The 16,200-nt window shown below is 33.4% G+C and overlaps 1 protein-coding gene across 1 annotated transcript in view; it reads right to left on the bottom strand.

The window, feature by feature from the left end:
- LOC117111239 (protein phosphatase 1 regulatory subunit 16A-like) overlaps positions 1-16,200 on the bottom strand; it is a 53,249-nt gene that overhangs the window by 2,788 nt on the left and 34,261 nt on the right. The window contains exons 6-10 of the mRNA XM_033254143.1: positions 11,899-12,023; positions 5,828-5,953; positions 4,240-4,315; positions 3,511-3,628; positions 342-435 (exon numbers count right to left, since the gene is read on the bottom strand). Coding sequence (XP_033110034.1) covers positions 342-435; positions 3,511-3,628; positions 4,240-4,315; positions 5,828-5,953; positions 11,899-12,023 — 539 coding nt within the window. The remainder of the gene's footprint in view (positions 1-341; positions 436-3,510; positions 3,629-4,239; positions 4,316-5,827; positions 5,954-11,898; positions 12,024-16,200) is intronic.

Raw genomic sequence — 16,200 nt, 5'->3', positions numbered from 1 at the left:
GTTGACAGAAACGTTGGAAGCTATGCCTAGTTTAGTAGTCTTAGTAGTACAGCAGTTGTTAAGGGTATTGATTGCTTCGAATGTTTACTGTGATGGTGAGTTCAACAGTCCATCTGTGACAGGGGTTCTCAACTAGGCCCAGGCTAGACCTATATCACAGTAGGGGAAAAAATGATTCATTGAATAAACACTGAGTAAATTTTACACGACCTTGGCATTACCTTACAGACGCGTGTGAATGCTTTTTATCTCGGTAGGAATAACTTGGGAGATCGCTCGGTTACAATTTGTTACTTTTTGTTAAATTTAACTTCACGTGTGAATCGGGTATTAGTACTCACCTCGGAAAATATGTGAATGAACTCAGCTTCTGCTCTGGCATCTTGACGGCTTATCTTATCTTTATCTCTCTTGCTGCTTCTTCGAACAGATGCACTATATGATTGGAAATGAGAGGAAAGAAGACTTTTTTGAAAATGAAATCACTATCCTATTATATTTCATTAAAGTAGATAATAATAATAATAATAATAATAATAATAATAATAATAATAATAATAATAATAAAATAATAACAGTAACAACAAACATAATTACAATAATAATAATAATAATAATAATAATTCTTTATTGGTCCTCATTCTAATTGGAAGTTTGACCTGCGGTAGCCGCAGTGCAGTACCACCCAACTTCGGTCACCATGAGAAGAATTAGTCCTTGGAATATCTAATAAAAGCTTGTTTGATGACTGTAGATTTGGACGAAGGTAAATAAATAATTATTATTGTGCATCATGTGCCAACAGGGTTTCACGTTTTTACTCATCCAACAGATCAAACACCTAGAACACATTCTTAGCTCCCTGGAGGAGTATTCCATTATACTGCAGTTAGTAATCAGGGCATTGGAGTTGGAGCATACCAGGTACCCATTTGTATCACACTCCTACATGAAAAGAATCAATCATAGCCTAAGTGCCTTGCTCAAGGACACAAGTGAATTACATAGTGAGATTTTTAATCCCTTGAAATCAAGGTTAAGAGCCAGAATATCAAATATTGTGTCAGGAGTATAAATACGTAATTGACAGATAAGATAATAATAAAATGATGATCATAATGAATGTGATGATCATAACAAAGATGATCATAACGAAGAGATCAAGAGAATGATAATGTGTAATGAAAAGGATAATAACAGATGACAATAAAATAATGGATTATTCATATAAGTAGAGAATGCTATTCAAATATATGGTAGAAATGATTAGTAATTCTGTGAAATATTTTATAAGATCTAATCTTCCTGACAAAAAAATCTCGCAAATGCTGCTTTGATGACAGTGGTAATAAAACAACTTAATTCCAACTACGCTGTCTAACGACATAGACTGATCCCTTTAATAGATTCATTCCTGGCCTGAGCTTCAGATAACATTATATAGGACATTAGATTATGTAAAGTAGCAATTGCTGAGTGGGGCTTGCAATGGCTACTGACTCTCTACAAAACTGCCACATATAGAGAGGTACTTAGGCTATGTTCTCACACGGCAGCTAACAGTTAGCAGGATCCAGATCCTGCTAACCGTTAGCTGCCGTGCGTCCATGCGAGAAAATCCCGATCCGGATACCAACAATATGATGATCGAATCACTGGCCGATAAGAAACTGGAAATTGTAAACGCGTACGTGTGATTGGTTGATGATAGAAACGCCCTCAACTTGCTAACCGATAATGCCTGCTAACCGTTAGCGTATCCGGATACCGCTAACGGTTGGCGCTAACGGTTAGCTCCGGATCCGGATACTAGGGCTCTCGTGAGAACCAGGCTTAAGACATTTTAAACTACATTCTTTATTGCACACACTACGGCAGCGGATATTGGCCTTCATGTGGGAAAAGAAACAATGATGATGCCTGTGATGGTGACGATTTATGATAATAATGACCATAAATGCCATTGCTCAAAATGATGATGACAATAAGTATGAATTAATAGAGCACATAATGCATAAATCCTCTATGCGCTAGACCTATGGTTTGTTTTGATGTTACTATTAATTGATGATGATGATAATGATGATACTCAGACAGCTTTTACATTTCAGATACATACACCAACTTCACCTGGCAATCTCTACTGAAAATGGACATGAAATGCATTTTTGATTTTTTTTTCATTTGAAAATAACATTTTTACACTAATTTGGTCTGTATTAGAAGGGTAAAATATATTGGGTTCACCCAAGGGGTAGTTGACAGTCAAAATCAATAAAATTCGTGAATGACGTCATTTACAAATACATTACCTTCTCTCTCCACTGTCCTGTGATGTATTCTGTAGATAACTTTTTAAAATATAAAGTATTCCTTTTAAATTTTATACACTATGATAATAATGTATAATGATTTTTTTGCAATAAAAATGTAAGCGTACAAGCGATCATAAATTTAGTATAAAACGATTTAAAAACTTTAAAATATCAGAAATTTTCTGATAAATATTAACTCTAACATGGCAACATTTGTTAATCTTGACAGCCTTCCACAGTGTGTGTGTGATGCGTGTCTTCAGCGAACAAATACAATCGCGAGGTCCACACACTGCATTCTACTCTAGTATTAGATTCTCGCAACATTTTTTTTCTCCGGCGTACACAATGAGATATTAACAAGGCAAATATAGACAGTGATGATATAATAATCGAAGTGGAAAATATGTTTGCAAGAAACCAAGCTGTCAGATTGTTTGGCAATGAGCCCATAATTGGGCAGTAACTTCTGCATTGCTTAATTGCAGCAGTGCCCACATATATTCACAATGTGGCCATATATAGTCACGATGTTGCCATATATAGTCACGATGTGGCCATATATAGTCACGATGTTGCCATATATAGTCACGATGTGGCAAATATGGACTGTGATGATATAATAATCGAAGTGGAAAATATGTTTGCAAGAAGCCAAGCTGTCAGATTGTTTGGCAATGAGCCCATAATTGGGCAGTAACTTCTGCATTGCTTAATTGCAGCAGTGCCCACATTTAGTCACGATGTGGCCATATATAGTCACGATGTGGCCATATATAGTCACTATGTGCCCATATATAGTCATGATGTGGCCACACACCACTCACATTTAAGACGACTGGGGATAGAATGGTATAAACCTAGGTACAGTTTAAGTAGTACATGAATGTTCTAGATATAGAGAAGGCCCAGCCTCTAGGCTCTACCTAACCTACAGTAGGCCCTAGTCTAAATCAAGTGCTTACTATACTACAGTACTAGTAATACCTGCCCTAGTTGACGTCCATATATATAGGGAATCGTAATGGCAGCTTTCTTCCGGCTTGTCGATATATATTATAAAGTTGTCTTTTGATAAAATATTTTATTACCATGTTTTACGGTAATGTTTTTGTATTTGATTTATACCTTTAAAAATAAAAAAAATATCAATGAATTCTAAAATCCCTTTCATGTTCATTTTTATAATGCATACCTTCTCCTGTTTTTACTTGATGATCGCCGTACTAAATTACTACGTTTTGCTTTTTCTTCTACTTGCTCCATCTTTAATTGGGTCAAGATGACTCGGATGTCTTCGTCTTCACAGATATCTGTTCAATATACATGCAATTAATAATTCATTAATTTTGATTTAATTGTAAATTGAGTTATATAAAGTGTTCACATAAACCTTGAAATACATTCTTAAAACATTACAAATTATGTTATATACTGTATAAATGATTACAATTAATATCGAAATATATTACAATTAATATCAAAATATATTTTGTTTGTTTTAATGTAATTTTTTTTCCTGCAATTTGGATTCTATGGTTTGAATAAAGGAGTTTAATATATTCAATGGCATTTCACTGCTTGAGAAAACACTTACTATTACTATTATGATTATTATAATTATTTAGGTCATGTTCATTTTATTCGCACGAATCAAAAGTGTCAAATTTTTTTCGTTTTGCAAAGAGTAGAAACAGTTCGAACTACCGATTTCGCTGAAGCGAAAAACTCTGATAGGAATGTCAAGGCAAATGTGTATTAACTGACGCTTTTGGTTCGTGCGAACAAATTCACCTAATGTAAAACTAGCATTATAATTCACATGGTGCAAGACTAAGCAATACCAACCCAACCATGTACCTACCCCATCATTTTTGCTTTCCCTTCATTACAAAAAAAAAAGTAAATGAGAAATAATACTTGCCATCTGGAGTTTCATCATTTTTTGTTTTTGACTCCAAGTCAGCTCCATACTTCACGAGAAGTGTTAACATATCGCTCTACAAGAAAATACAAGGTATACTATAAGGCTCTATCCAAACTATCAAATTTTATGTGACAAAAAAAAGTGATATGCCCATATTTGGGTGTAATATGACATCATCATGCCCATATATGGCACATCACACAAATATGTCACATTCCTCGTCATATGTCTACTGCATCAACACATCAATAATTGAAAAAAACATTGAGCAATTAATATAAAGTGGATTGATGTTTTAATTATTAGATTATTAGAAGAGGGGGAGAGGGGGGCAGGCTCAAATACGTAGTGGAAAGTACATGAACAACCAAAGAAGTACCATAACTCAAAAGCTTGATAGGTTAACTAGATCATCAATGAGATGAGAAAGAGAAGAAAACTGTATTGCAGTTAAGCTTACAAACTTCTTAATGCAATAACAAATAATGTGCTTTGTAATGCTTTTTCTAACCTTGGATTTACTACATTTAATATATGGTTCACCCCTTCTCCTTTGCTATATTTCTAATTAAGATTTCTACTCTAATTCCATGAATGGCTAGAAGGCTAAATTTGGATATTCTAAGAATATCAAAGAACGTTGAAAACATATTGAAATACAGTAACACTGACCTTTTCAAAGACTCGCACGAAGAAAAAATTTGCGAATTAATTAACATGAGCAAATATAAAGCGATGATTTTGAATTCATTGAAAGCTCATTCCAAGTCAAAACATTCATGAAGAAAAGCGATACTGAATTCATCAAAAACTATAGATTTTATTGATTGTAAAGTGAAGTAATTCATTGATCCTATGACGTCCATGTAACTGAGACATTTGAGCTTTGTCCCTGGCAGGTAGCCATGCAAGCACCTACACAGTGCAGCACTATTGCAACTGTGACAGTACGTGTGGGCCATGGCGTACATCAGACCAGTGGTCAAAACATCTCTTTCAAAAGACAGTGCACTATAACAGAACAAAAAACACAAAGATCTCCATACTTTATAGCATAGAGAGCAGCTTAGCTCAGTCGGCTAAACTATTGGTAGCCACTGTGTGTGCGCTGAACTGTGGAAATCTATTTGTCCCCGGTTCAATTTCCATCGCTACTCTCCTTTATTTCAGCTGCAGGGCTGAAATGCAAGTTATGATAGTGCACCGTCTTTCTGATGGAACATTTAAGCTGTTGGTCCTGTGTGCATTATTATGGCCCAAGTGCACGTTATTAAAAGAATACAATACTCTTCAGAAAAGAGTAGGGAATTGTCTCCCGGTGTATTGCCCAATAGGAAAGAGTTGTCCCAACTGGCACTCAACCTTGAATCCTAGCTATTCAGCTTCATAAAAATATAATGAATCATAAAGCTCTGTCTAGATTGTCAAATTTTCTTAGACAAAAACTGTTATATGCCCATATATAGTCATGATGTGCCTATATATGGTCATGGTGTGATGTCATCATGACCATATTTAGGCATGTCACATAAAATTTGATAGTCTGGACAGAGCTGAAGATTGGAAAGCAAGAGGTGTAGCATACCTGTGCCCAGCACGCAGCGGCGTGGATCGGCTGCCAACCGTCAGAATCTAAAGCGTTAACGTCGGCATGATGCTCCAACAGCCATTCAGCTACATCCAGATAACCGTTGGCAGCTGCTATGTGAAGCTAAAAACACACAGAGAAAAAGAAGAACAATTAAAATTTAATTATTTATTCAAGTTGTTTAGTGAGGAAAATTCTATCAAGCAAAACAGGTCAAATGCTCTTAAATTGAATTCTAAAACAGTTTTTTTTCCCATTCCAATTTCCTTGTTTTAGTTTTAAGTCCATTTCTAGAGACTTATGCTTAATAATATTAACATTTAACAATATATGTTCCTCTCTGACCCCTAGTTCCAACAACAAACACCTTCTATTATAAAGGAATGTAATATATGGTCAACACCATCATCAATGAAAATGGCATAAAAAAATAATATGTCAAATAAATAGCACAGAAGAAAATTTGCTATGGCAAAAAGTAAAAGTAAGAAATAAGGAAAGATCTAAACTCCAAGTTATTCTATTTGACTACTTTAATTATTGAGATTATCAATTAGTTTTCATTTTTATTACTGATGACAAAATAGGGTAAATAGAAAAGAATGGAGAGTCCTAGAAAGGTTAATAGAAAATTTAATCAAATAAACGGAACAGTAGGAAATGCCTACAGCTGAATATTCTAAACATGAATGTTGAATTTGAAAGTTGAGCGCTTTTAAGTGGCTCTTTCGTGAGCTTTAGTAAATTTTAATGGTCACCAAGTGTGCGTAATGGCAAATATTTAATGCACAACATCATAACCAATCAAGGATGAAGAACTCTCAGGATGTTTGCACTTTTAGAACAAACATAGGATGAATGAAAATTCCAAATTAAAGATGATGTTATCTTGTACCTTTAATCAAAGATCATAGATTGGAAAAAAAAAAAAACAAGGTCACACATAAAGCAGTGACATAAAAGAATGATTTAGTAGACTTAATCTGATAGAGAATTTTTAATAGCATTTATTGCTTGAATATTAGTGTGATGCGGACGATTAAAAATTCTAGTGAATGATATCAGATATTCTATTACGTTGGCTTCAACCTTATTGACTGTTTTGAAAGGTATTAATATACAAATTCATTATACTGATTGGGAATCTCATGGTTTCCAATGGTGATGGAGTATACGAAAGTGAATGATACGTCTCAAGTATACCATGAAAATAATTGAATAAGCACCTTTCTCGAGTAAGTGCTGTGCCGTTGAGAAAGTGCTATGAATTTTTTTTTTTTAAACGTCATTCTCAAATTCAACCTCCATTTGCTTGTATTCAATTTTGAATTTTCTGTAGCAGCACATTATCCAGCCTATATTAATCATACAGTAGTACCAAGCGAGCTTTAATATTCCGCATCGTCAGGAAAATGAACAACAAATTTCGCATGGACTGAATACTACTAACACTGGAACAAGCAAGTTTTATTATTGTACAGTTGGTCAGTGGCATATTTCAGATAATGACATGGACAAAGGGGGTGCAAGAGGCTTGAAGTCTATGTCAGGGACCTTAACTGGCATAAGGCGGCGATTGGAAATGATTTTCAACTACTAGACTATGTGTAAATCTGCGGCTAAGAAAACTTCAAGTTGGGATGCCTGGGGGTGAGGAGAGAGTGTAGAGTTGGAAAATATTCTTTTTTAAGGGTGGACTTACATAGTTCAGTTTTTTATATTAATTTTCTTTATAATGAATGAGCTATTTGCATTGGTGCTTATTTGTTTACATTAAATCTGAGATAAATGTATATTCTTCAACATCACTACAGATAGTTTAGCAAAACATAATATTTAGAAATAACACCAGAACATTTTAGATACGCTAGAATTTAGATAATGTTAAAAAAACATCAGATAAATACATGCAAAGATGGCAGAGAAATCTATTAATATTCTAATAGTTATACATCCTACGCAAGCTCCTTAACGGAATCTAGAGGAATCAGGGGAGATAGCCTTGGGAATACGATCAACTCCAATCCTAGAGTAGGTTTGTAAATTACAATTTTTGTAAATATCAAATGTCACTTTCATTTATGTTTCCCCTTCCTCCCCACATTCCTTCTTACAAAATTGTATACCATCCATGTTACAAGAATGTACAATACAACAAGAATACCTTTAAGAACAGTAATCGTTTTTTCTTTTCAACATACCTTACTAGTAATGGCTGGTGCAACAACTGAGCACTACAATATAGTTGATGTTGATGATGATGATGATAATGAAGAAGATGAGATAATGATGATGATAATGAATGATGCCGATGATGAAATAATGATGGCAATGAAGATAATGATGATGACAATGAAAATCATGATATGATCATGAGATGATGATGATGATGATGCGATGAGGGGCATAATGATGATGTAAGTAATAATAGTGATAATAACAATGAAGATGGTGATCAAATTATTACATAGATGGTAATGATGAAAATGAAAATGACGATGATAACGACGATGAAGAAACAAGAAAAATAGACGATGAAACCAAACAACATTGATGTTCATGTTCTTGTGTCTATGCCCACTCGGGGCAAAGACACTATGTTATGATCTGGCAGTTAAAGACAGTAGAAAGGGTCATGTGTCATCTTAAGTACCTTATTACATAATACAGTAAGGCAGATAGTACATACACACACACACTCCCGCTGGCAGCCTATTTTTCAATATTATCAATGGTGCATAAATATTAAGCATATTGTGAAGACGTATTTCTTCCATCTCCTTTCTTCATGTCTCTCATCTATCATTACTCTAACCTACTTAAGACAAGTAATCCTTGCTTTATGCATCTTCCAATAAATCTTAAAATGAGTTATTTTCTGCAACTTACACCTTCTCTCTTTCCTCAAGACAGCATTTTTTGCATCATCCTCAGTGATCTGCGACCCAATTTTCATACATGTAATTTGTCAGTATCATTTTCACAGGGACAGCATCTCTGACGTATAATATGAAACGTTACAGCAATTCTTGAGCATAGCTAATGCACCCGGTATGCTCAAGATAAGGAGGTTTGTCAATTCCCTTCAAATGGCAACACCCCCCTTAAAGCACTTACTGCCAACACTTTGCCGTTTATCTTGGCTTATAGAATCAAGGTAAAATCCCCGTACTTTGACAGGTGCGAAATGATTAAAATCTTGAAGGCGTTTTTATTTTTTCTCCATTAGTGAATAAGTTATCTGGATTATTCTTAGAAATTTCCCCATGTAAGACAAGCATAGACCCCTTGTCGGCAGGTTATTAGACTAAAAATATTAATTTATCGATTCAGTTACTGCATTAGCAATTTTAACACTAAAGGTCTAAAAGCATATTTTTTACATCCATAAAATACCTTCCCTTACCACTACCATAGTAATGGAGGCCCTCACTGGGGGCCCTAGGCATATGCAAATTTAAAACCCACTTTTTGAACTGTGTGGAATCCCCTTACCCCGATCTGTAAATTTCTGGAGACACTACTGTATCTGACTGATTCATGTACAACACTGATTTTTCTATTATAACTTGTAAAAAAAACCAACTTATTGATAGACAAAAGTGGGCCAATTAGGATGATTAAAAATCAGATAAGGTGGTGATGAGTGGACAAGGAGAGCAGAATTTGGAAGACAGTGCTTTCCTTATTATACCTGCGCAAATAGAACAGGTACTTAATAGTATGAAAGGTGACCAAAGGCATGAAAGACAGCTAATTTAATCATCTGAACATTACAGGGTTGCACATAATATCTTCACAATGAACAGTGTTCTTGACACTTGGTGATTGATGAAAATATTTGTACACTACAATAATAGTAATAAGACTTAAGGCTTAGTAATAAACCACAGGTTCTAATACAATAGGATAGGCTGTGAAAGTGATGATATAAGCATTCCCCCAAGAAATAAAGCCTGATTAACTGCCGAATGGGCGGTATGGTACAGCATATACCAAGCTTATTCTACAATACATAATCATTTAACAAGGTACACGAGATAACAATTCGTTGAACAGTAGTTGGCATACCTCTCAACGTATAGCCGGTTTTCCACTAGGCGAAATTATTTGCGCGAATCGAAAACGTCGGTCCATGCACACGCACATTCACGTTTCTATCCGAGTTTTCGCTTTAGAGAAATCGGTAGTTCAAACTGTTTCTACTTTTTGCGAAGCGAAAAAAATGTGCAACCAATCAGAGCTCAGGAAGCGAACCAACGCTTTCCATTTGCGCGAATAAATTCGCCTAGTGGAAAACCGGATTTAAGATGAGATCGAACTCCCTTTTGCTAGTACCACTAGGCAGGGCACTTTACCCATGTACCTCCATAATAAAACTCATAGCATGCCACAGAGGTAAAACATGTTGAATTATTTTAAGTCTGAGTTTTTGAAAGTTAATAAATTGTGTGGTTTTATTATTAATAAGAAATTCAAATTATAATTTTTATTTTTGAGGGATTTCTTGACCTTTTTTTTACTTAATTGAATTAATATATAGTTATTCACAATTATCAATATTTCACTAAAATCATACCATTATGCATGCGGAGAATAATGCATGGTATTTTCTTTCTTTCTTTTTTTTACTGTGTTGACAGTTCATCCAAATTTCATCTTTGGTGATAATTTCTTGACATCAGTATAACATTTTTGAATAACAATCTCTGTACTGTAATTGTGAATGTTTATGTGGATATGAAATAAATAAAATAATATGATGATATTAACTATTGTGTCAACTTGTAAAAGTGTCAACTTATAAGTGCTTCTGGTTAGTTTGTAAAAATATTTACTGGCTTATTTTTCCAATTTTTTTTTCCCACTGTTTATATTCTCAAGCACCTTCAGCCTTTCTTTAAAATGGGTATGAGTGTCATACAAATCATATTTATTATTATTAATAATAGTTTGTTAATCAAAGGTATATTTTGATATTTATTAAAGTCATGCAACTATAATACACAAACTTTACCAACTTAAGTTCCACTATTTTTCCAACATACAACATTAACAATAGGAATAAATTATATTCATTGCCTTAATAGATATAATGCATATTTATTAAATTGCTATACTAAAAAGTTCTAAAATTTCTTCTTAATGATATCAAAAGAAAATGAGCTTCTAGAGACTCCTGAATATTATAACCTTTTACATAAATAATCAAGTCAATCAATCTACTGCTGCCTTTGGCAGGCTAGCAGCTTCCACTCCTGCCATCTTCAAATTCACCAAATGTTATATTTGCATTATGGAATCCTAGTGATTATTACTAGATAAATACTGATGAATTTCAAATATAGCTTTAATTAATTACCATATGTCTGTAGCATGCATAAAGGAAATGTGTAATTTCAATACATATTAACCTCATTTTCAATTAATTCACATAGTGAAGTCAGTTTTGTAATTCTTTACAAAGTTCAATTGTTGCAAATTCAACATTAATACAAAAAATACATTCATCCTTCTCTATACTAAATAAATTCTCTGTTCTCTCTTAGTTTTTAATATTGGAGTAGAGATTTCCATTCTGGGTTTGAACCTTGTGGGTGGGAGTTCGAAGCCCCACCTGACCAACTCAACTGCTGGGCCATGCTCATGTTTTAGCACTTATAAATTAAATAAATATTTTGGTCATTTTTCATCCTTATACTTACTGATGGTAACATCGAGCCAACTATACAAAGAAGTGTAATTTTCATTCAATGTATATTTAATACTTTTACTTGATATTGTTCAGTATTTATTTTATGTTATTGTTATTGAAATTGTGGAAATAAACAATTTTTGACTGAAAATGTGAAGACCTGCACAATTTTTATAATAATTTTCTTGAAGTACAAAATTCATTCATTCTTTTATTTCGGAATCAATAATTTGTCCATATATAAATAAACAGAAAAAAAACAGCAAAATATGTTGAAATAAACCAATATTAAATTAAAACAGGGGAGAAGGAAAGACATACTCACTTTAGGTTCACTACTGAGAGAGGTCATTAATTAAGGAAGTAAACTCACCAATGTTGTGCCCGTGTTGTCTGCAGCATCCAGATCAAAACCATTATCATAGTGCTGTTTAACATCGGTCAACATCTGCCGCGGAACTACATCACGTAAATCATCAATTTGTTCTTGTGAAATTCCTTATCAAAATAAAAATGATAGAAAATCTTTATTGAAACATCTCTTGGGGTGACAGCTAGTCAATAGAGTCAATTTTCAATTCAAATCTGTTATTTGAATTGAATTCAAGTCATGTTTTTGCTGTCTCAGATTGTTTTTTACGTTTTTTGCAGTAAGGATAGGACCACAATGGAAATAAGTTGCCAATTTTGGTATATTTTTTGTTTTTTATCCTTTGAATATGTTTCTTGTCGTCTTTGTTTTATTATTATGTTTTATTATGTTAATGAATAAAAAAATAAAATTTAAAAAAATATTAAAATATAATTAAATTGATGATAAAAAAAGTGTTTCAGATGGTAACCGAGACAGAAACTGACTACCAAATAAGATAGTATAATACCGAAAGGTCCACTGATTAATCTCAGATAAGATAGTATAATACATATTCCAAGTATCAAAATGCACGCCATCGTGTCGGGATTCAATATTTCAACATTAATTATGTCATCATCAGGAATGAAAAATTATCCATATTTGCAAGCTTATATGCACAAGTACCAAAAGTGTTTGACCAATCAAAACATTACACCCAGTAGGTGACATAGTCATGAATAAATTAAAGATCAAAGTATTCTTACCCTACTGATCAAAGCTACCCACAAAAACAAAGAAAGCTCCTTTGAAACTTTCAGCCCATTGTTAAGCAATGGGTGTAGCCAATGTATAGCAAATGCTTCTTTAAACAACAATAGTATAGACTAATTTTGCGAACTGTCAAAAATGTTTCGTAAATTTTTAATAATCTTCCTGCCCCGGACCATGCTCTCATAATAAAACACTTGAATGGTCACGATTTCAACTTTAACCTTTGAATGTGTAATGCCGGCCCACGACGTTCGCTATGACTCAACTGGGCCTAGGCTGTTAAGTTAGCAATGAATAGCAGGGCAGTGCAGTATTTTGTTACAATTAACGTAACCACGGAAACATTTATTGTATTCTTCTTGTCTTTATCTATCAATTTAGCTTGTCTATTGTGTTTAGGTAAACTAATTATTTTGTTACAATTTGTAAACTGTTGAAATAATAGTGGTGGTCGGGAGCCTGTAAATCCAGGTCGGAAATGTTGAGTGCTGGACAGACCCGTCCACCGCCAACCAGCGTGGTGACATCCCTGAACAATAGTATAGACCAATTTTGCGAACTCTCAAAAATGTTAGTATTAGAAAATATTAAACCTAATTTATTACTTGCATTACAGGCTACATTATCATTTTCAAGTATACCTTGTAAACCTAAAACATATTGGAATGTCTCACAACTTTGTATATGATCATTTATTACACTCAGTCTAGTTATTAAGCATCTATCTGTCTTGCCAATATAATCACTGTTACAACCTGGACATTTAAAATGATAAACAACAATGCCCCTATATTCCCTAGGGGTTTGATCTTTAGTAGATATAAAATGAGAGACATTTTTGTACTGCCATAATGTTATGAATTTTACCTCTTTAACCAAGTGTTTCTTTACTTTGTTTAAGCATCTACGTAAAATGGATTCACCTGCCTCTCCTAGATAAGGAAATCTAAGCCAGATCTTAATCAAGTTATTATCAGTAGGCCTATGTACAGACTACCATTCTTCTAGAAATGACTACTGTATGGCTACACATACCTATTAGGTTCTTGGAAGTCACTAGCTTATTAGAAAACATTCAGCATAGATATCATCAGGTAAGCTATTTACAAGAAATGATCATTTGGTGTTAGAAGAAAGTGGATGGGCCCAAAATTTTCCTAATTTTTAAAATATTTTTTAATAAGGGATGCAATGATAAGCATTGATTCTGGACCTGTATGTTGTAGAATTAATGACAAGTCATGTAGATTTGTATCTATCCCCGCTTACATGTACTGTATTTATACTGTACTTTACTATATTATCCAGGCCTGGAAAAAAAAGTGTTCGTGCCTCTGACCATGAAAGTTGTTTCGATGAAATGGCTCCAGCAACAATGTTGTCTGCACACTAATAGCACTACAGTTTATTTTTTGGATTTTTTATTCCCCAAAACGCCTCCATAAAATTAAGACCGCAGGTCATCCGGTCATGCACTTTTTCCAGCCCTGACTATAACTGTAGATGAAGTACTTTATTCAAGGATAGATCAATATAATAAATCTATGTGTGAAATTCCATTTGGAAAACAATTTGAGATTAATTAAGATTTGACAGGGATGGAAATTTACATCACATTATGAAGATAGCATGGAGTGCCTACACACATACTGTAGAATGCATTCCAAAGAAAGCGATGCAAGCCAAAGTGATTCAATAAACGAAAGTTGATTCATTTTCATGCTTTCATTTTGCCATTCTTGGAGCCATTGCATCTTACAAAGATTATCATCAACAAAACTTCATCTCCTATGCAATCACTTTCTCATTGTAACTTTCCTTTATATAAATATCATAGTTTCCAAGCTACAGAGACACCTCATGATCCCAACCATAACTTCTGAGTAGTTTTTATGCAAAATGTTCCACTCCCACTTTCTACTTTCACTGTCAGAGGTTAGTAATTACGCTTTAAACTACAAGGAAAAGGTGCATTATAAATGCCTGTACCAGTACCAGTACAAATACTGTAGTTTCCAAGCTACAGGTTCACTCATGTATAAACCCACCCTAACTTCTCAGTAGTTTTTTATGTAAAATGTTCCACTTGTGTATAATAAGTCAACTTCCTACTTTCAGTCAGATGTTGGAATGAAATTCGTAAATAAACCCAAGAACTACAGTATATAAAATGCTATCTTCCTTCTGTGTCAGATATCAACACTGTTTACACTTCAACGATAACGATAACGATGAAAAAAGCTAAAAAGCAATTGCTCAATAAAAGAAATAAGAGAAGTTTTTACACCAGAACGATTCGATAATGATTTATCAGTAATGCAATAACAACATATTTTGACAAATCAAATCAGATGATGTCATAATCATGGAAACACATTAAAATCATAGTACAGTAGTAGCAACGATTTTATTGTTTTTCCATGATTATGATGTAATCTAATTTGATTTGTTAAAATATTTTGTTATTGTATACACGTTAAATCGTTTCAAATCGTCCTAGTGTAAAAACTTTTCTTATCTCTAATGTATAAACAGGCCTTTAAGGTCTGTCCACACTATCAATTTTTGTTTACAAAAAACTGTTTTATGCCCATATATAGTCATGATGTGCTTATATATGGTCATAATGTGCCTATATATGGTCATGATGTGATGTCATCATGACCATATTTAGGCATGTCACATGCTTTTGTCAAATATAACATAGTCTAGACAGGGCTTAACATTAAACATTTTGTCTATGCATCTAGCATGTTGAATGTTTTTTGTATTTTCCTGGATATAATAAGGCAACACCTCAACCAAACCTAATGTTTAATGGGTACGTTTATACTGAAATTACTATCATGTCAAATAAAAAAATACTTCCATTTTGGCATTCAAACTCATCTAATACACATCAAGGTAATCTTGATGGCTTGAATTATGTATAAAAATGACAAGAAAATGGATGAATGCGACAAGATTTTAATCTTGATATTGCGATAGGTTATATTAAAGTGAACCATCAATACAAATAGTCTGAAACTATCCATCATATATTATTCATGTTGACAACTTGTCAAGAACGTGTTAACTCAATGCCTTGGATCAATGTTGTTATGCATTGAAACATAAATTTAAGTAATATAATGATATAGCATGTAGGCTGCTAACCAGGGCTGGCAGGAGCAGCCTTGGCTGGTGCGATGTAGCTTCCAGGCAAAAATTATCAAATAAAATAAATTGTTTGTTTGCACTTCTTTTAAAAATAATTGTAAATACTCATTAGGCCCTATAAAAAATATTATTAGTTTATCACCCTATCTGGGCAGGAAAAGTGATGAGGGAGGGAGGCTTTTTTTTTAAATTTTTTTTTTTGCTAAAGCCAAATATAACCCCCGGTTTGTTTGCTGGAGCATTGATATTCAAAGTAAAACATGATTTAGATAATGCAAACAATATCTACTAACTATTTTATAAAATAAATTTAAAAAAATAAATAAATAAAATTAAAAAAATTAAAAAATGTTCCAAAAAAATATTTTTTTTTCAAAAAAAAGATTTTTC

This window comes from Anneissia japonica, unplaced genomic scaffold, assembly GCF_011630105.1.
Source record: "Anneissia japonica isolate Jap-2015-1 unplaced genomic scaffold, ASM1163010v1 scaffold288008_len1385354_cov213, whole genome shotgun sequence".
In the NCBI taxonomy this organism is placed as follows: domain Eukaryota; kingdom Metazoa; phylum Echinodermata; class Crinoidea; order Comatulida; family Comatulidae; genus Anneissia; species Anneissia japonica.
The sequence above is the reverse complement of the archived record's forward strand: the minus strand, read 5'-3'. Positions and strand labels throughout refer to the sequence as shown.